This window comes from Vidua macroura, chromosome 20 (assembly GCF_024509145.1).
Source record: "Vidua macroura isolate BioBank_ID:100142 chromosome 20, ASM2450914v1, whole genome shotgun sequence".
NCBI classification, from domain to species: domain Eukaryota; kingdom Metazoa; phylum Chordata; class Aves; order Passeriformes; family Viduidae; genus Vidua; species Vidua macroura.
This window is the reverse complement of record NC_071590.1, coordinates 3,646,610-3,666,735: the sequence shown is the minus strand read 5'-3', so window position 1 is coordinate 3,666,735 and position 20,126 is coordinate 3,646,610. Positions and strand designations below refer to the sequence as shown.

At 44.1% G+C, this 20,126-nt stretch overlaps 1 protein-coding gene across 3 annotated transcripts in view; it reads left to right on the top strand.

Annotated features, from left to right (window-relative positions):
* Nucleotides 1–20,126, top strand: part of CLIP2 (CAP-Gly domain containing linker protein 2) — a 97,773-nt gene that overhangs the window by 24,506 nt on the left and 53,141 nt on the right. For all 3 annotated transcript variants that reach the window (XM_053995335.1, XM_053995337.1, XM_053995336.1), the window contains one exon: nucleotides 11,834–12,052. In XM_053995335.1, the coding sequence (XP_053851310.1) occupies nucleotides 11,941–12,052 (112 nt within the window). In that variant the 5' untranslated portion in view covers nucleotides 11,834–11,940. The remainder of the gene's footprint in view (nucleotides 1–11,833; nucleotides 12,053–20,126) is intronic.

The following is a 20,126-nucleotide window of genomic DNA, read 5'->3' as shown; positions in this document are numbered from 1 at the left end:
TACGGTGGGCTGATCCATCTGTCCTGCCTACCTGCTTGCAGGCTGAGTGCATCGCTCTTATCTCCAGAGATATGAACAATTAAATCTTATTTTTAGCACTGATCTGTTTATCCAGACCCTTTCCTTTTGGCTATTGGCATCTACACATGATGGACTGGTTGTGTGTGCTTCTCAGTGGGATGGCAGTGTCGGGATGGCAGTGTTGGGATGGCAGTGTCGGGATGCTGATTGAAACCAGGCTATGGAGCACCCCAGCTCCTGCTGGGTCCCTGCTGCTGTGGAAGGAGGCTGGGATTGACAGCCTGACCCAGATGTGGCAACCTCTCCTGTTCCTGCCAGCCCAGCAGGTCCTCCTGGAGTGGGCATGTTGAGTCTCCACACCTGCTGTGCAATCTGACTGCATAGGGTGGGGATTTATCTTTTCATCCCCTAGAAACTGCAATCCCCAACCTCCCCATGTATTCTGTACTAGGGAGCCATCCTCTGGTGCTGCTGTGGCTTGGTGCCCAGAGGCTTTGAGCTGGGATCTTGCCTCTCTCCACGTGGTGCAATCCACAGTAAACACTGGCTTTTGCAAGGCAGGGTGTGAGGTGTGCAGAAAAAGGATCTGTGTGGCAGGAGGAAATAGCGTATCAAATTGGACCTTGCATGTCAGTATTATAACTTTCCAAAATTATGATTTTGGTCATTGATAGGGATGTAATTTGAATATGATAAGTGTGTAATTTGAATAAGATGTGTTTCTTCTTGTACTTTAAAGTCGATGAGCTATCCAGATTCCTGTTGTGTGAGATGAGTGAGGTTACAGGTGGTAAATTAAGAAACTCCATGATTAACACATACTGACTGAAAGCAGACTCTCCAGATTACTGTTCCCCTTGTCTGCACCACTGCTTGTGTGGGAGCTGTGTGGATATGCCAGTGTGAGTGAGGGCTGGCAGTGTTTGTACAGAGGTTCAGGAGAAAGCAGCAATTAATGCACATAGCCCAGAGGTCATCTGCTTAAATGGAAGCCTGAGTTTGGGCTGGTGAATCAGCAGGGAGGAGGAGAAGGGTGCTTCTGGGAGCAACTGTGTCCAGCACTGCTCTGTTGCCATCAGAACAGCAACAGGAAGCAGGATGCTTGTGTGGGTAGAGGGGATGGGCTTTGCACTTGGTGTCCCAGAGGGAGAATGGGTTTGCTGCTGCTGACTGTCTTTGGTTTGGTGACCTCAGATCTTTCAAGAGGTACCAGTGGTGTAATCCCCTCAGCTGACAGACTGGTACTGTTCCCATCTGTCTGTCTGCAGCCAGGACATCAGTGACCCCTGTGGAAGAAGGAAGCAGGAGCCCTGGCTGTCAGTGCTTAGCTATGGGTGGTTGGAAGTTGGATCTTTAGAGGCCCTTCCAACCCAGCTGGTTCTACCATGGTCTGTATTTACTTTTTAGCTTCCCTCCTGTTCTATCTTAACACCCAGAGTGTAAAGGTGGGTTAATTATTCTTTAAACTTTTGTGAACAGTTGTTTTGTTTGAAGGAATGAGATTATGTTAGCTTATAGTATTTGGCATAAAGTTTGTCCCTGGCCTGGTGAGATTGCCTGGGATGCAGCATGCACTTTGGGTTGCCCGTGTCTAGAACAGACTGTGTTCAAGTGAGGAGGCTTGAGATGACCCAGGAACTGGTGAGTCTCATATCTCAGGACTTCTCAAGGGGAGCATTGCTTGCTCCAAATGGCACAGAGGAGGCAGGCAAAGGGCAAAGCTGTCTCCTGGGAGCTGGGCACAATGGGAGGGTGTCAGAGTTGTGCAAAGGGCACAGGAGGTACGTGGGCAGAAGGTTGGCTTGGATAAATCAGGACTGGCAACTGCTGGGGGCTTTCCTGGGCAGCAGAGGCTGAAACTGGAATGAACTATCTTGTACAGTGGTTTCAGAACTAATGGAAAGGGGCTGCAGCAGGGGCAGGGTTGTGGATTCCTATCTTGCACCCCTGCCTGAGGTTTTGGCAGTTTGTGGAGAGGCAGGGTCAGGTTTCCCTTGGTGTTTGCACTGGGGTTGTTCTGAGGAGATTCTGTAGATGTTACACCTGCAGTGACAGTGGCCCAGGGCAAGGCTTCTGTTTCATCCTGGGATGACCAGGTCTCCATCACAAAAAGGATTGCAGAAGGGACCCAAGTCCTGGTGTTGTTTCATAATCAAAGTTCAGGACAGAGGTTAGATTATAGAAGTGCACAAGTTAAAATATATGTATTAATCTGAACTCCAGTTAGTAACAGATAAAGTGCCAGAGTGAACTTTAGTGCTGTGTTAAATCAGCAGTCAAAAGCCAGGAAGTTCCGAAAGTTCAGATCCTTCTGCAGCTCTGCACAGCATGCATAGCATGGCTGGGTTGCTGTATAGCTCATATTTAATTAAAGAAATTGTTTCTCCAGTAGAAAACTACCAAGCCATTATACTGGAATATATATGTCATGTGTCACTGTGTCTCCTGCACTTTGTTTGCTCTCCTCATGTTTCTCTTCCAGATGCTGTTTTTGACAAATAAGACTTTTTGTGAATAGGAAACTTGGATTTTATCAAAGCCTCCTTCTCTAATGGAATAGAGTGGCAATAAATCAAGTCTGAACTGACCTGCAGGACAGCAGTTGTGAAACCTCTGTGTACATTCTGTTCCCTTCCTGTGTGAGCCTGCAGCTTTGGTGTCGTGCCCCAAATGAATCTCTGCAGGGACACTGTCCCCTGCCCCCAGGGATGAACTCTAGGGAGCAGAAACTCATGCAGAACCAAGACCATGTCCAGGATTTTTCCCACAAATTAGAGATAGCTGTGCTCTGCAGTTAATACAGAATTGTTGCTATCTGCTGTATCAGTCCTCAGTAGGCATTTTGCCAGCGTGAGAAGCACAAGCTCATCCAGCCCATAAATTACTCCACAATTTATGTGATTACTTCTTTGAATGTACTTTAGCTTTTTCTGCACTTTGCCTCAGGATTTGCATTGTGGTTTTTCGAGTGCAATAGGAGGGGTTTGCATATTGTTCCTTTAAAAAAAAAAATCTTGTTTTAGAAGTAAATCACAGGATGTTTAGTCTATCACAGAGGTTAGAATTAGTTTTAAAAGTACCTGAGCTTTTATTTAAAAGTCCTGTAGACTTTCTCTTGACATTCTGTGCTAATTATTACAAAACTTGAGTGAGCAAGAAGACTAAACACACCTTCTGTAGAGGTTAACAACACTTCACACTTGTCAGGGAAATTATGTAGTGACAATGGAGCTTTATGGCTGAAAACTTATTTGAATTCTCCAAGAGAGAATTCTGCAAGAGAGAAAAAACCTGATGGCTGACAGGATTCCCTGGTTTTCCCTACATGTAACTGTGAGCAGTATGCTCCTCTCATCCCTGCAGTACTCTGTCTCCATTCCCTCTATGGGAAAAGGAAAGGTTTTCTTGGAATAGAGTCTGACCTTAATTAAAAATGAGTGTCTTTCATTTCCTCTATTCTTCATTTAAGTGCAAGGATTTAGTCCTAATCTGCCACGTGCTTCAGAAATGGGTTTCTGGTGGCTTGTCAGGAGTAACTAATCAGAGAAGTGAGAAGGGAATGGCACAATTACCTTGGATTGGATGGAGCATCTTAAGGAATTAAAAGATAAAATTGCCTTTTCTTCTCAGCATAATCTCTGTCTCTATCAGCAAAGCTGCAGTTTGGTGTTATCATATCCTGTCTCTGATGGGATTCATTTCCTGTCCCTTTCACACAAGACTGAGCGCTTCAAGTCTGGCCCTTGGATTTGGAGTTCAAGGCAAAATTCTGTTCTTGAAATCCCTAAGCCATCTTTGCAGCATGGTCAGTGCTGTGAGCTTGGGGCACCAAACCTTGCTCTTGGGACACTGGCAGCAATGTATCCAGGAGTAAGAACTCCAGGAGATGGGGATTTGCTGCCTGAAAATCTCATTTTCCTGGGAGTGGGAAAGGTGCAGAAAAGCTTGGAAATATGGAGTGGATGCAACCAAATGCTCAGAAACAAGAAATAACTTTAAAAAAATAAAAATCACAGTTTCTTTAGGCCAGTAAAGGCTTTATATAAGGCCTAATAAAGGAATACCAGATTTGTCTCTGAAAGCTTTTTGCCTTTATTCTGTGTGCTTACTGAAGTGAGTGCAGAGCTCCCCCAGTGATTAGGAGATCAATTTCTTCTCTAGCATTTTATTTTGAGGGAGATGTTGAGCTTCACATACTGTTTTGAATGTGTACAGTGCCTGATGCTGAAGGCTTCTGCCCTCAGTAGTGGTGTTTTCAGAGGGGAAGCAGGGGTGGCTCTAGGGGTCTTCTAAGGTGGGTTTGCTCTCACCCAGAGTCACAGAGGCTCTGACAGAAATTGGGGATGAAACCCAGTGATTGTGAAGAGAATGACAGAGATCAAGGATGAAACCTGGAAGTCTCTTGGAGGTTAGAGGAAGTCTCTGTGTAGATTGAGCCATGATAGTCCTGAAAAAGGCTGAAATTCCACTTGCAAATGTGCTGCATCCCAAACCCTGGTGCTCCTCATCTTTAGCATGAACATGAGTAAGGATGGAATAGTGTTTAAATAATGGCACAAGCAATTGATTCTCAGAAAGTCATCTCAGATGGGAGTAGGTAAAAACAGAGACCTGCTTGTGCTAACCTTTCCCTATCAAATAGCTGTCTCTGAAGTCACTGATTATTTGCTTAAGTCAAAATTATTTTAAAAAACTGTGTTGTCCTGCTTCTCTGGATTGTTGTTATCATTAACCTTTCAGACAACATGATTGTCGATTTCCCTCAGTCTGATAATTAAATGCTGTTTCTTTACCTTTTTTTCCTATGGGCCCCATCCCTAAAATGGTCTGTGCATCTCTGACTGAAAAATTCAAATTTAATTTCTTACATATGAATTTTCAAATTCAGAAAATTAGAAACCTAAATCTAGACCAAAGTGTTAGAGCAGTATTCAGATACAGCTGGCTGGAATTCTACATGGGTCTGCTCTTACAGTGAAATCCCCGTGCCTTGCCCAGGGTGTCACGTTGGGTAAACACTTTTTACATCCAGATCCAGCCAGAAGGAAGCACCAGGCACAGGATGGGATTCAGGCCAACTTAGGCTGGTGTCTGGAAGCATGTTCCTGTATCTTGCAGTTCTTTTAAGTTGTCACAGGGACATTCTTCTCTCTCTCAGGATTTTTCATAGAGGTGCACAGAGAGAAGAAAGAGAAGACAATTTCTATTTTTGCTTCTTGTTTTTCCCATGTGGAATGTGTTTGGAGAATTGTTTACCTGGGGTGATTGCTTGATTGGATTCTGGTGAGGATTGTTTGAGCCTGATGGCCAATCCAACCCACCTGTGCTGGACTCTCGAGAGAGGGTCACAAGTTGGTAGATATGGTAGTTAGAACAAGTAGGTTTGTAGTTTTAGTATCTCCTTTATATAGCATATTAATGTATTATAGCATAGTTATAATAAAGAAATCATTCAGCCTTCTGAACTGGAGTTGGACATCGTCATTTCTTCCCACCGGGTTCGCCTGTATTTTACAATAGTAAGTCGAGGTGAAGAGATCCTTATTTTGTGTATGTACCCGTGAGGGCTTCCCTCTGGGGAGTGTGCTGGGTCTGGGTGTCTGCTTTGGTACTTACTGCCATCCTGAATAGATGTTATTCCATCTGGCAAGCAAGTACTCGTGTGCCTTCCTGAGGGTAAGAGGGATGGATGAAGCAGAGGAGCTGTCTGTGGATAAGCTGTATTGCCAAAGACTTTTTCTTCCAGACCTTGGTTTGTGTTTTTTCTCTACCACATTTATGAAAGAATTTGAGCACCTCCAATTGTTTGTTTTTAATGGGTGCTTCTCTGATGCAATGGTGCTGGCCAGGTGTATCCAGATGTATTGCTCCTGGTGGAAGGTATTTCTTGGCTGTACATCTGTACTTAGTTGAGAACAGTTCCCATCTCAGTTTTGGAGACAAATTTCAGGAGATTACGCTCTGGAATGAGCATTTCCTCTAAAGAGAAAAGGCCTCCAGTAACACCCTTTTCTTCTGCCAATGAGAGAAATTGAAACTAGTGGGGGAAAAGAAACCTGAAAACTGTTTATTAACAAAAAAAAAAAAAAAAAAAAATTTGGAGGGAGGGTAAAGGACTGAATAATGGCTAGATATGAACTCCCAGAAACTTACCTACCCACAGTAGAACAAAAAAAGTCAAAAATGCCTGGGCAAGAAGAAGACAGGGGCTGACTGCATGGCCTGGAAAATGGTGATGGGTCCCTTTGTCTGTGGGAAGGAAGAGGAGTTCAGGCCGGAGAAGAGCAGATGGGAAACCTGCTGAATATCTGGTGTGGGTCTCCTCGCAGCAGCCGAAGTTCGTGGGTTTTAATGCCCTTTCTCGTGGTGGTTCAGCTCCTCCGAGGTCTCCGGAAAAAAAAACAAAACAACAAAACAAACAAAAAGGAGGATTCCCGGTACAGCCTGCAGGCTAGGGGTAGGAAAGAGAAAACCTCTTTCTTGCTTCAAGCTCGCAAAAAGCCCAATCCAACAAGAGGAACAAGGCAGCCTTGCAGCCTTCCCGGAGCACACTGGAGAGAGCGGCTGAACGAGCCGGCGATCCCAGGCTCCGACCCCGTCCCTGTCCCTCTTAACGATACCACCAACATTCTGGGCATAAAGCAGCTGAGTACATAAAGTATCATCAGAAAGTCACCCCCAAACAGTTCCCCTTTCTGAATCGGGGCGTGTGTGACACATTCCCCGGAGCACGCTGCAGAGAGCGATTGAACGGAGCCCGCCTTCCCAGGCTCCGACCCCGCCCCGGCTCCTCTTACAGACACCCCTGACATTTCTGCGCATAAAGCCGATGTGTACATAAAATATCATAATAAAATCGCCCCCAGACAGTTCCCCTTTGTGATTCTGAGCCTAGGTGACTCACATTCAGCTGTCCCCTTTTCTGGTGGAAAGATGGGGAAGAGAATATTTTGGTCGTTTGAAGCAGGGTTTCATGTTGTGCATTCCTGGGATGCTTTTCTTGGTTGTGGGAACAGACAGAACCATTCATCCCGGTATGGAAAGACTGCAGGAAGAATCTAGCAGAGATCTAGAAAATGCTTGTTTGTCTGTTATATCTTGTAAAATAAATAAAAACAAAATAAGCAGAGCTGGTGGCACTGGAGATGTAAAGAAGGTTCTCTTTACAGTGTAGCCTTTTTACACTGTAAAGAAGATTGGGGTGACCCCGGGAGGTGGTAAAGTCTCTCCTCCAACCTGGGCCTTCAAAGAAAGACTCAGTAGTCTTCAGTCGTCCTGTCTCAAGGCAGTTTATTGCACGTTATCTCAAGGCACACACACTCCCTGACACTCTCTCTTACTCCTTCTCCCTCTGCGTCTCTCTCCGTCTCTCTCGCCCAAGGGGCTGGTGCCATCTTTTATATCACACATTACCTATTAAATGTTTATAGTTTTTCCTCAATGCCTATCACCTATATTGAACAGTGACTTTCTACTCTAAACCAATCTGTGAGTGCCAACACCACCAAGAACATGGGGAATAGGAAGGAGAAAGAAGGAGGACAGGGCACGCCCAAATCCCTCCATCTTAGAACCTCTGACCCCCATGTACAAAACTCAGACCCCTCTGTACAAGGCCTAAACCCCCCCGTACAGCACTCAAAAATCCTTCCTTTCACTTTGTGACTACTTCTATTATAATATCTAAACTTTTGTGATTTCTTGTTCTTCCTGCAAGGTTGGTAAATTGTTCCATGGATCAAATTCAAAGCCACAGGGGTTTCCAGCTGCCTGCCAGGGTCTCAGAGGCTTCTGCCCTGGACCTGGACCTGGAACATCCAAGAGTGTCTGAGGGACACCTTGGGTTCTGACATCTCCCCCTCCTGTTTGCACTAAGAAAACTTGCTTTGCTACTTTGTCTATGACTTGCTGAATGCATAGAAAAATGTACGGCAGAATAAGTAAAAGAACTAGAAATCTTATAAGAATATAAAATGCTATTTTTAAAAGCTCTCTCTACACTGGTGAGAGACTAAAAAAGTTGATGAAATTATTCCACTAGGATCTTGTAACTTTTTGCAATTTGCTGATGCTGTTTTGTATTTGTTTTATATTTTCATGGATAGATTTTGAGTGATTAGACAAGTTTATGTAGCACATCTCTTTAATTTCTTCACACTCATGCCCATGTGATAGCAGCAAATAATCAATTGCCACCCTGTTCTGAAGTGTTGCTTGTTTTGCACTGTCGATATTTGTTAACATGTCGCTCAGTGTAGAGGAAATGGCATGAGTGTGTTTGTTTAACTAACACGCTATGTGGTCTAATTGTGTTAAGGCTACTTTTGATGCTGCTTGGGGTGAGAAAATTGCTACTGCAATTCTCTGAGCTTTGTTTTAGGTATAAACTTTATTATTGCAATTTGGACTGTATTGTTCAATGGATCTTATTTTTTTGCATGTCTGTTCCCTCAAAATTTTTAAATTGGGTGTTATCAATGAGAGGTCTTTAATGCTGCATGGACTGCCTTTGATTTTTGTAGGGATAGCAGGCTAAATACAGGAATGATAAATCACATAGAGAATAGAAATTTTCTGTTCCCCTGAAGTTTCTGAATAAAGCTTAAAGACTATTCTGGCAGATTTCAGTATCAGGGAAGAAGGATGGCTCATGTGTTTCTTACACCACATATCTGCCTGTGTTCAGCCTCTCCTGCTGGAAGCAGATTTTTTGGAAGAGCTGGAAGCAGGTTTTTCAGGAGGGCTCTGCTAATAGAGCCCGTTGGGAAGCTGAGGGTTCTGTATGGGAGCTCAGAACACGTTGTTATTGCTAATGGAGCAGGGCAGTGCCCTGTGGAGATACTGGCCTGTGTCCCAGGCCAAGGGTACTTCTGCCGTGTAAAAGCCACATCACTCGGCCAGGAACTGATGTGGACTAGGATGGCTCAGGCAGCATTGCTCTGGGTGGTGAGGATGACCTAATGGTGTCATTTGGAAGAGCTCAGTGTTCAGAGCTTCCTAAAAATCTGTTCATATATATTTGTGTTGAAGTGGGGGAGAAACTGGTGACAGAGAAGGAGTATCTGTCCCTAGCAGCACGCACAGACTTCTTTAAAAGCCTCCCAGACATTTATTTTTATCTGTGTAGTACTGACAAACTGCATTTATAGTAAAGTTTACTCCACTTCATCCTTATTTCCCTGTGTGATGGTGAATGTGCAGGGGTGTGCTGAGGCAGCTGTCCCTGGCTGTGGCCAGCCTGCAGCTTGTGACAGTGACACTTCAGATGAGTTTGCCCATCAGACCCTCCCCATCAGCTGGCATGCAATGGGCACAGCCAGGCAGGGGACCTGCTGTGACTCCCAGTGGCATTTGAGAAGCTTTTGAATCTGTGACCCCAGTGAGTGTGGCCATGAACTGGTCGTATTTCAGGATAAAAGCATCTGTCTGTTCCAAGGGGAGCATGATTAGCAGCCTGTGGAGTTCATTTGGGTTTAGCATTAGTGTGTTGAAAGCAAATGTGTTTGTGTAAAGATTTCTGGCAGAAATATTCATGTGGTGGGAATATACTTCCTGTTATTTCTCTCCCCAGTGTAAAAATATCCAGTTGTCCTGAGAAGAAGCAGAAAATCACAATATCCTGTAATGGGAGTGGACAGCTGATCTTTAGGGATAATGAGATGTGGAGAGAGGATGAACTGAAGTTCCTGTTTCCTCAAAGATGAGCAGCAAAATAGAGGAACACACTAAATTCACTGTTCCCTAAAGTTTATATGGTTCTGGCTGCAAAGTTAAGGATCCAGAGATGCTCTCTAACAGGAGATTGAAAAACTATAAAATCCTTTTATTCTTCTGGCACCTTTTCCTACTTAAATTTTCCTCTACTGCTGTTTTTTCCTTCCCTGTGACTTTTTATCTTCTAATCCACATTCCTGGTTAATTTAACCAGCTGTGTGGAAGCACCAGCAGCCCCAGGCTGCTTAATCCTGAGTACACCATCAAACCTTGTAACCAAAATGTAGGACCAAATAATGAGTCAATTCAGGAGTAAGGTCATGTTGTGAAGAGGGCAAACTTTCAGGATGGAGATCTTTAGCTAGAGCACATCACCTGCCAGCAGAAGAGTTAGAAATCAAGTTTGTCTGTAAAACCAAAGCCAGCCCCAGGCAAAATGTGTAGTATGAGATGGAGTGGGTGGGAGATGCCACATCTGATGGCTTGACAGATAACAGGAACCTGGCTGATCAATGTTTCTCACCTCCAGATTCAGTTCCTTGTCTCCCTGTTTTATGCTAAACAGAGCTGGAAGCTGCAGCCCCTGTCCAGCTCTGACAGCTGTTCCTTGCCAGCTCTGCTGCAGAAAGTCTGGGTTTTCTCTTCCTTAAGAAGACCTTTTGCTCTTGTCTGTTTTTTCTGCTGTGGGTGATGTGATTGGGGCATCCAGCCCTGACTTCTGTGTGAGGTGAATATCTGCAGGTGTCTGAATCCACCCCAGGTGTTGAACCCCTTTGTGGGCACATGGGGAAAAGGCCTTGATCCCTCAGTTTTTTTGCTCAGGCTCCCTCCCCAGGATGCCTCTGCTGATTCCTCCTTTCTTTGTCTCTTTAAGCTGATGTAGGATGACTGACTCTTACTGCATTTTGGTGTTTTAGATATTTGTGAGCTCTTAGGAATACAGCTTTGGAATTCTCCTTGTGGTTTTCCCTCCTCTGTGTCTGCTTGCAGCTTTTCCTGGAGCCCTGCCAGCCCTCTGCTCGCTCTGACCCAGCCTGTGTTCAAGTCCTTACTCATGCTTTAATCATTTCCCATCCTGATATTGCAATTCCCTCCTTGCAGCATCTGTAAATCTTTGATTCTCAGGGGTGCTGCCTCTTTCCTTTGCCCAGGAAGCAGTGTCCCCAGCTTCTGGCTGGTCCTTGCATTGCTCTCCTTGCTGTTAGGTTGGCATTGTCCCTGGTTTGCTCTGCTGCCACCTTTTTTCCTCCACATCCTAGCCTGCTGATTTCCAGCCTCAGCTTCCTTTTGGCTGATATGCTCAATTTTTAAATTATTTTTCTTTATCCATTAGGAATGTTACTGTTTTGGGTTTTTTTTTAAACAACTTAGTAATTTCCTTTATTTTTCCTTTCGTGTCATAAGATTGTGCTTGTTGATGCAACATCCTTGCAAGGAATTTGGAGGTTTTATTCCATTTGCCTGCTGGGGAAGGGAATGACATAAGGAAGGGTTGTGACTTCACTAATGAATTGTTGGTAGAGTTATGCTTAAAAAAGAAATCAGGAAATCTTGTTGGGTTTTTTTTTTTCCAAATTTTTTGTAAATCCATAGGATCAAATGCCTTTTTTTCTGTGTTAGTTTTTGGATTTGTCTTTAAGGAAAGGAGCTGAAAACCCCATCTCAGGCACTGGCTCCATTCTTCCTTCTCCTGCCAGTTTGGAGAGGCTGCCCTGAAGGTTGGTGAGACTCAAGGCTGTGCATGAAGGGTGGTGCCTTTTGTCAGGGTTCTGACAGCACAACAGAGGCTTGGCAGGTGCTGAACTGAGGCTTTAGAATTTAAAACCAGTCAAAACCATTTCAGTTACTCAAATCCCAAACTGTATTTACATTCTTGTTGAATGGCTCTGGGAATTTTCACCTTTGGCCCAAGACTTTGATATTGATGAAAAAAAAAGTAAAATGAAGATGGGAGATGGGGGAAATGACCAGCCATGTTTTATAGGGGAAGAAATGAAAGGTTCTGACTCCTCTAGGGCTGTGAGGACAGAGCTGGGCACTGCTTTTGGGAGCCTGGTCCATGCTCTCGATCTGATTTCTTTGTGCTCTTCTCTCCCAGGTGTGTGACCATGGAAGAAGAGGTGCACCATCAAGAAGCCTGAGCAGTGACACTGGGACAGCTCTTGAGACACTGGCAGCAGGAGCCTGAGATACAGGAGAGGAATCATGCTGAAACCAAGTGGACTTAAAATCCCAGGCAGGGCTGGGAAGCACTCCAGCCCTGTGGGACGGGCGTCGGGGACCACCACAGCTGCTGTCACCTCTGGCTCAAAAGAAGGTAAGGGCTCCATGCAGGGCCAGGAGCTGCCCCAGGGATTGCCTGGCATGGAGGCAGTGGACTAGAGGAGCCAGTGTTCCATGGGATGTGAAATTCCCCATCTGTATGTGGGTTGATGGATCAAAACAAGTGTAAGAGGGTGAATAAAAGGGCTCCCTCTCCCAAGTAATGCACAGAACTGGCAAGTTGTGCAGTGGGTGGGAGACAGATGGATCCCCTGATGTTTAGGGCTGACAGAGGTACCTGCACAGACACTGACAGGGGAAGGGCTGTTAATTGGGCAGATTGGGAACCTCCCCCATGACCTTAAACACTGCCCTGTAGCCACTGCTATTGGCCTGTGAGGATGTAGGGGTAATAACTGAGCACTTAAGGTGATTTGGCCTGTGTGTTTATGTCAAATTAGTGCCTTTGTTTAAACAGAAACATTTGAAGCCCTAGGATTTGAATAATGACTTACCTTCACATACCTGCACATCTTGCTGTTGTTGATCTATATCCAGTGTATACATAAGCTATGCAGACTGCCCTTATCAGTATAATTAATACTTCAAAAGCAGCTGAGGGTGTGTTTTGCTTAGGATTCATTTTTCTGGCTTATTGGATGGTGGGTTCTTAAAAATTATATATAATTTAGTAAATATTCAAGATGGGAGTTTTGTATGTCATGTTTTTCATTTCACTTTGTTAAAAAAGGCTTTCTTCTTGCTTCTGGGGAAACATCAGGATGTATATTCTATCAAAACTTGTACTTTCACTGTATTACACTTTCATTTGAGAAGGTCACTGGTTGCTTCTTTGGATCTGACAACCTCTTGCCCTTATAATTCAGGTCACTTCCTACATGCCTGGTTACTTTGCTATATGTTTCAGTCTCCAAAATATAGAACATTTAGCAGAATCAGGAAAACTTTTTACCTCTTGGGCAGCGTTTTTAATCAAGGGGATAATATTGGTCAAAATTTACTTTAGCATGCTCGGACAAATTAGTCTGGGATAGTAACACTGCAAAATGAGGGTCACCAGACAATGCTGTCTCTTGTCAGAGTAATGCAGAAGTGTTAATTATATAATCAAAACAAAAAAAAAACCATTTCTGAGGTTCCTGTTTTGCCTGGGCATATTGGGATGGTGATTCAGGCACAACCTCTGGACAGGATGTTCACACAGACTCTACTTGCTGCTGAGCCACTGACTCTGCTCCCTTATTACACATCAGAGGTTATGTTTTGCTCATGGATTCTTCCAGCTGAGCTCTCTCTTCTTCCAGTGACCAATAGTGTATGTATAACCTCTGTCACTGTAAATTCTTTCCCCAAACAGTATTGTAAAAGCCACAGCTCTAACTTGGCTTTTTGCACATCTGCACATCTCCCCCTCTTTTTTGAGGGGCCAATCACTGCTTGAGGTCCTGGGCAGAGTTCCAGATTCTTTGGTGTGATACAGCACTTTAGGAACTGGAAAGGAGCTGCTGAGGACTTGGCCCTGTGTGTGGATATTAACAAATGTTTGGATTGCAGTTTTGTGTGAATGGGTTTTAATATTAGAAAACCTGATTTCTTTATTTTGTGCCCAAATCTGAGATATTGAAGTATCCTTTTATTTGTTTCCTGGAGGAAAGCATAAATTGACAAAGGAAGAGTTTGATAGGTTTGGCTGTGTATTTTGAAGTTATTCTTCTGATCCTGTATTTCTGAATTTCCCCCTTGTTTCTCCATGCCCTCAACTGTGACTGAGAAATGAACCTGAACTCCAGTGATGTGCCTCTCTAACTCCCTGTTGTGACTCTCTCAAGGTGCTTTGGTCTGGATCTATAATTGTAGCGTGTCATGGAGTTGCTTTCAGTTGATTTTAATCATATGAAAAACATCAAAATGAGGGAAAAGATCTGAGGCCTCTCTTCCCCCCAGAGGCTTTGTAGTGGCAACTCAGCAGGCACAGTTGGTGCATGTCTTGTGGTATGAAAGGGTCAGGCAGTGGCAGGGTGAAGGCAACCTCTGGGCTGAATGCAGTGCCTGTTTGCTGGAGTTCCTTTGTGCCTTGTTCAGCTCCAGCCATCTGTCACCAAGGGATGTGCAGCCAAGTACCCAGTGTGGCTCCAAATGAAGCCTGACCTTTTGCTTGAGGAGTTCTAAGTTTTATTCCTGGAAAAAAGTGGGCATGGAGAAGGGGAGAAGTCTTGTGATGGTGGGTTGGTGCTGTGTGACAGAAGTACTGCTGCTCCTCTGCCTCTCAGGATAGCACAGGAGGCTTTTGGAAATTGTGGAGCTGCTGGAGCAAGCACAGCACAGAGCCATAACTACCTGGAAGGTGAGAACAGAGCACAGTGGGGTTACTTAAACAACATGGGCTGGGTGTCTAACAGCCCAACATGGGCTGTGGTGTTATCTGTGGCACCTTCTTGCTCAGTGTCCTGCTCCAGAGCTGTGTCCCTGCATGGCCTGCACCTGCTCTTCCTCCTGCAGATCTCTCCAAAAGTCTGGCCAGCTGCCTCTTGCTCCTCTCTTTCCCAAAGATAATCTGTGAGCAAAGTGTGCATCCCAAAATCCTACTGACTTGCCTATGTGCCCTTCTCTGAGAGCAGCAGCATCTGTGCTGGCTGTGGGGCCCAGCCACAGCACAGTCATGGGATTCAGCCTTTGGGAGAGGAAAACTACAAGAGAAAATACTCTTTTTTTTTTTGTGTTACAGTGGTTTAATTCTGTTCCAGAGCCAAGTGTCCACATCACTGAAACCCTGACCATAGCAGACACTGACATGAATTTTGGGGATGCCTGCAGCCAACGAATCTGGTGGTAGATGGCCATGGAAGCAGGATATCATTACATTTCCTGGGATTAATTAGATCTGGGCCACTATGAGGTCTTAAAGTTGTATGAAGGAGTCTCTGTGTGAGGTGTTTGAGAAGACCTGCAGAGAAACCATGAACTCCATGACCTGTGTCTGTGCACTGAAAGTGCTTCCTGGGAGGCTGACAAAGTTTTCCTGACTCCACAAAAATTCATTACATGCCCCTGAACTTCTGCCTTACTCCTTGCCTCTGCACTTACCCACCTCTTGTCAGAAAAGCCAAAGGAGATGACTGCATTTTCTGGAGCTTGGTGGAAGAAAACCAAAGTGGTTTGGGTTATAAAATACAAACCTGCAACACTGATCTGTATGAATTTGCTACCTTGGTGGAGGATAGAAATCTCAAAATCCTGAAATGTAGTTGCAAAAAGAACCATAAATCTAACACAGAATTAAACTGCAGCAGTGCCCAGTCTGTTGGCTCTGGGAGCTTGGGGCTAGCTCAGGAAGACCCCAAATGGGGATAATTTCAGATTGCATGTTAAGAGAATTTCAGATTGCATGTTAAGAGAAGATGCCTGTTCTCCAGTTGTACCTAAGATATGTCAGAGCCATTAGCTGCAAATGAATTTTTAAAAGCTTCACACTTTGATCCTCTTCCCCTCCCATAAGTTTATCAATCTTGTCTGCACAAGTGCAAGTGGAGGTACTTCCCTTTATTCTTACTCTGGAATACAGAAAGTTGCTTTGATTTCTCCTTTCTCTTTTCCCTAGTGTTCTGTTCATATTCTTTTGTAGAGAGTCAAGTGTCTCTTATCTGTCTCTCATTTCTCTCTTCCTTTCTCAGGCATGGAGATTTCTCTTCAACATTTCCATGTACTCTTGACAGCTCACATCTTATGTAGCAGAAAAAGGGTCGATGCAGATGGGAGATGCTGTGTGTGCATGTCTGTAGAATTTCACAATTCATGGCAGTAGGTTTCTATAGAGTCCAAATGTGCTGTAGTCACACTGAGCCAGCTTGTCACACATGCTGTATCAGAGTTATTTTTCCTGAAAATATATTCAGAGTCAGTTCTGCTCATGGAATGTCCTGTGTCCTCTTTGAACTTTCCTTGAGTGGAGAGTTGTTGTGTCTCCTTACCTGAGCTCGTGCTTTCACAGAGCCATTGGGTTTAAGAGCTTTTAAGAGTGGTGGTGGTCTGGGTTAGGTACATTGGCTTGCTGTGGTTGTGTTTTTTTTTTTTTTTTGAAACAGGAATTGCCATTTCCACTGAAAGTCAGTGGGCAGCTGGCATGGACTCCTGGAAGAAATTAGCCTTGAGTAATGTCCATGCTGGCTATGCCCCTCCCTTCTCTCCTCTAAAGCTGGAACAATGGAAAACATAAGTTCTGCTGCTTTGCAGTAACTATTTTCCTCAACCAGACTGAAAATTCATCTCTAGCTGCCTTAGGAGAGGATTTCCCACAAATGTACTGGCTTATTTCCCATGTTTCAAGTGAAGAAAGTCACTGCTCTTGACCCCACATTCAAGAGGGGTTTCTGTGCTAAAGGTGTGGGTCACGGGTAAAGGGCCCAATATAATATTTGGATTTCTTGTTACAAAGTTCATATGTCTCAGTTCCTTTCCTACCCTCCTCCTGGAAAAGCCTGCTTTTGCAAGATGGAAAGAGAATGGAAGCTGTGATGAATGGACCCACAGAGCCCTCCCAGCTGGTGGAACAGGTGAAAGCTGCTGGGAAGAGAAGCATTCCCATTTCAGAGTGGGTTTTGTCTGCTCAGAACAGTGTTAGGATAACGTGGTTGGAGGAGAAATTTGCCTTTCATACTTCATTTGGCTGTCAGCTGGCTCCAGTGTTTGTTTATGGTTCTTAAATCTCTTGTTCAATTAAAAAAAAATCTAGCAAAAGACACAGGACAAAAGAAATATTTGTATTTGCAGATGGAGCTGGGCAACACTGAGACTTCAGTGCTGGAGGCAAAAAAAGCCCAAACTTACTAAGTTTTCTGTGAAACTTATGTGCATCCAGTCAGAATCCAGCATAGACCTTGGGTTTTACAGATGGATCCTGTCTTTCTGAATGGGCAAGTGCAAGTATCTATCACATGAATTTCATATTTAGGCATGCTAGCAATATCAAAACTCTTTTTCAGGAGTTACCTAGTTTTATGCCAAAAACTATGCTTTGAGAGCTAAACTATACAGCATATTGCTGGGAGCCTGGCAATGCCTTCTTGTTTTCATATAAGTGTGCATGCATTATTTTTCATGAAGAATAAATGCACAAGGCTAATAATGTTGGCACAGTGTCTGCTTCTGCAAACACTGTGTGTTGCTTTTGTTCATCAAAAATAAGAGTGAAGCAGACTGTAGCGTTCCCAGGGCCATTAAAGAGAATGGGATGACTGGCTCCATAGGGTAATTAAACTGAAATATGCTGTAATGAGGGTTTGATTAGCCTTAGCTGGGTATTGGGTCCTACTTCGTTGCATTTGGGGTTTGGGTACTGATGGGCTGGGGCTGGTCCCTGCTGGGGGACAGTTACTGCTGTGCCCTGGGGCTGAGTTTGCATGGGGGGGGTTAACTTTTTTTAAAAAAATTATTTTCTAGAAATGTGATTATGTTCTGAGGGCTGCTTCTAGTGTGAGACTCAGCAATTCTGTGACCAGGTCTCTTTTGATCTGTACCTGCCTCAATTCTGCTGGAGGACCCTCAATCTCACCACCACCTTAGCTCTCTTGTGCATTTACTGCCTTGCTCTTGCCTTTCCCAGTGGAAAATCTTCATTCCTTTTTATTTATCTGCCACAGTGTTAACAGCAACATCTTGGTAAATTAACTTGGAAATCAGTTGTTCACCCCTCAAGTTTCTCAGGATGTTTTTTAAGTTAAATTGGCTCAATGCATAGCAGTAAGAAGCAATTTCTGTTGTTTCTAGAATTTTCTGTGGTAAAAAACAGTGGGAGGAATGGTGTCCTTCCTGGGGAATTTATGCCTCGATATTAAGAGAGAACTTGGGGAGGTTATTCTCAGGTAATTATTGATAGTTTGGTGGCATTTTAACACAGGCTTTTTAAATAAAGCTGCAAGAAACTGCTGAGGCTCTCTGATTTTGTATCAATCTGTTAATTCTAATTCCCAAATAAATATTAAAGACACTAAACCACTGTTTTGCCTGCAACAAAAGAAATAGGATTGTAATGTCCAGAGCAGCTGATTGACTGGCACAGACATAGGGACCTAATTCTTGTCTGTTCAAAGGCTTTGTGCCTCTTGATTAATATTAACTTGGGGTGTTGTATGCTGGTGAATTGAGAGAGAAGACCCCACATCACGGGGCCAGAGGCTGCTATTATTTCTAGCAAACATTTGGTTTTGCTGTTTTGCATCAGGCCTCATGGAGTGATCAGTATTGTCAGCTCCCATCTGAGAACTGTCCTCAATTAAATCCATGCTGCAAGCCTGGGATTAGTGATCCTGCTGGAAACGTGTCATTGGTGGTGGTGAAGTTTGATTAGCTCTTGCTTTATGTTAATGGCTCTGTATACACAGTGTCTTCGGATCCTTGGGGAATTAGGAGGTTGAGGTGCCAGGGAGGTGTTTGAGGATCAAATGCCTCTGTTTCAGTGTCAGCAGATTAGCACTCCACTGGTACCCAGAGCTGCAGGATCCAGGTCTGCACAGGCAGTCACCTGGTCAAGGAGTTAACAGGTATCTGAAAGAAAACAAGATTGTTTTCAGGGGCTGAACAGGAAAAACTGCAAATTAGAGTTGCTGGTTTGCTGCTCCAGGGCTGAGGTACAGCTGAGGAGTGGGAACTGCAGCAGCCATGGGAGCAGCTCTGCTGAGGGACCATTAGAGCCTGAGTGTGTCCCCTCATCACTGCTGGGGGTTTGGCTGAAGTGCCCTGTGGGGTGGTTATGTCCCTCCATACAAATCCAGTCATTCAAGGACACAGATGCTGTCATGAGACCCTGCATATTTGTTCTCATCCTCCTGGCATATCCTATGCCAAAGTTTTCTGGCTTGGTTGTGGACCAACCACTTGACTATTTGCACAGGGCTTGCATTCAGCTCATACATACCTTTCATGAGCTGCCCTGCCTGCCATCCTGCACTCTGAAATACCTTTTGTACTGGGGTTTTTGAAGGGGATGGTTCCTCCACCCTTTCTGGTTCCCCTCCTAAAGGGAAGAAATACCTTTGGTGGCATTCCTCTCCCAAGAGGTGATTCAGTGCATTCCAAGCAATATAAAATGGCATTGAATCAATCTTAGTTTTATCAGCTTTATAGGTAACATATAGAGATAACTGTGAGTCTGATTTTAATTGTCTTAATGATTAGATACTCTTAGAAGGATTTGATGTAGTTAATCCTTAATAGTCAGCTCGTTCATTATGGATGAGGCATGAGCACACACCAAAGACATATGGAGGTCAGACACCCTCCTGCTCTCTCTGTCTGTAGCTCTTCACAGAACAGCAGGGAAAGAAAATCTGCTTCCCACAGATGTTCAGCTTATGGAGGTTGGAATATAATGAACTGAATACTATTCAGCTGGGCTGGGGTAAGTCTGAAGAAGCATCACTGTAGCTGTGCTTATGCCCATCAGAGTAGGGATGCAGGAGTGATCTGCTCCTGCATGTTCTGCCTCCAACAATTGCACTAATCCAGCTAGAGCAGATTAATCATTAAAGACCTGAGCCAGTATTCATTGAAATTAAAGGAAAGATTCCCTTTGGCATAGATGGATTTGGGATGAGAGTCTGCAGAATTCAAGTGGCATCAGGCTGTTGGTACATAATATTTGCCATAGGTTGGAATTAACCATCGCACACTGACCCTGCATGTGAGCATCTTCGTTGCAAGCAGTCTAGTAGGTGACTTGATCTCCACAAAAGCCTTAAAACTTTTAGAATACAAATATTATTCTCTATTTATTTTAAGTTCAGCAGGATATTTACTTTTTAATGAAGATGCTAGTAAGTAAATTAATATCCTGTTTCCATAAAAGAGAGAAACTGTTTTTTATGCAGGAGTGAGAACTGTAGGAAGACACTGGTTATCACAACACTCACTCTAAAATAATAAGGGTTGTCAAAATTGAGCTGTCTGTGACTTCAGCAGCTCTATTCAAAATATTGTTGCTGGTCTCTCTGCTACAAAATGTGTTTGGCAATGCTGTTTTCCAGCACAGTAAATGTGTGTCCTGTGTGCTACATCTGGACTGTGGACCAGAGGATGCAGCAGAACGCTTCACTCCATGCATGTGTTTGCAGAAT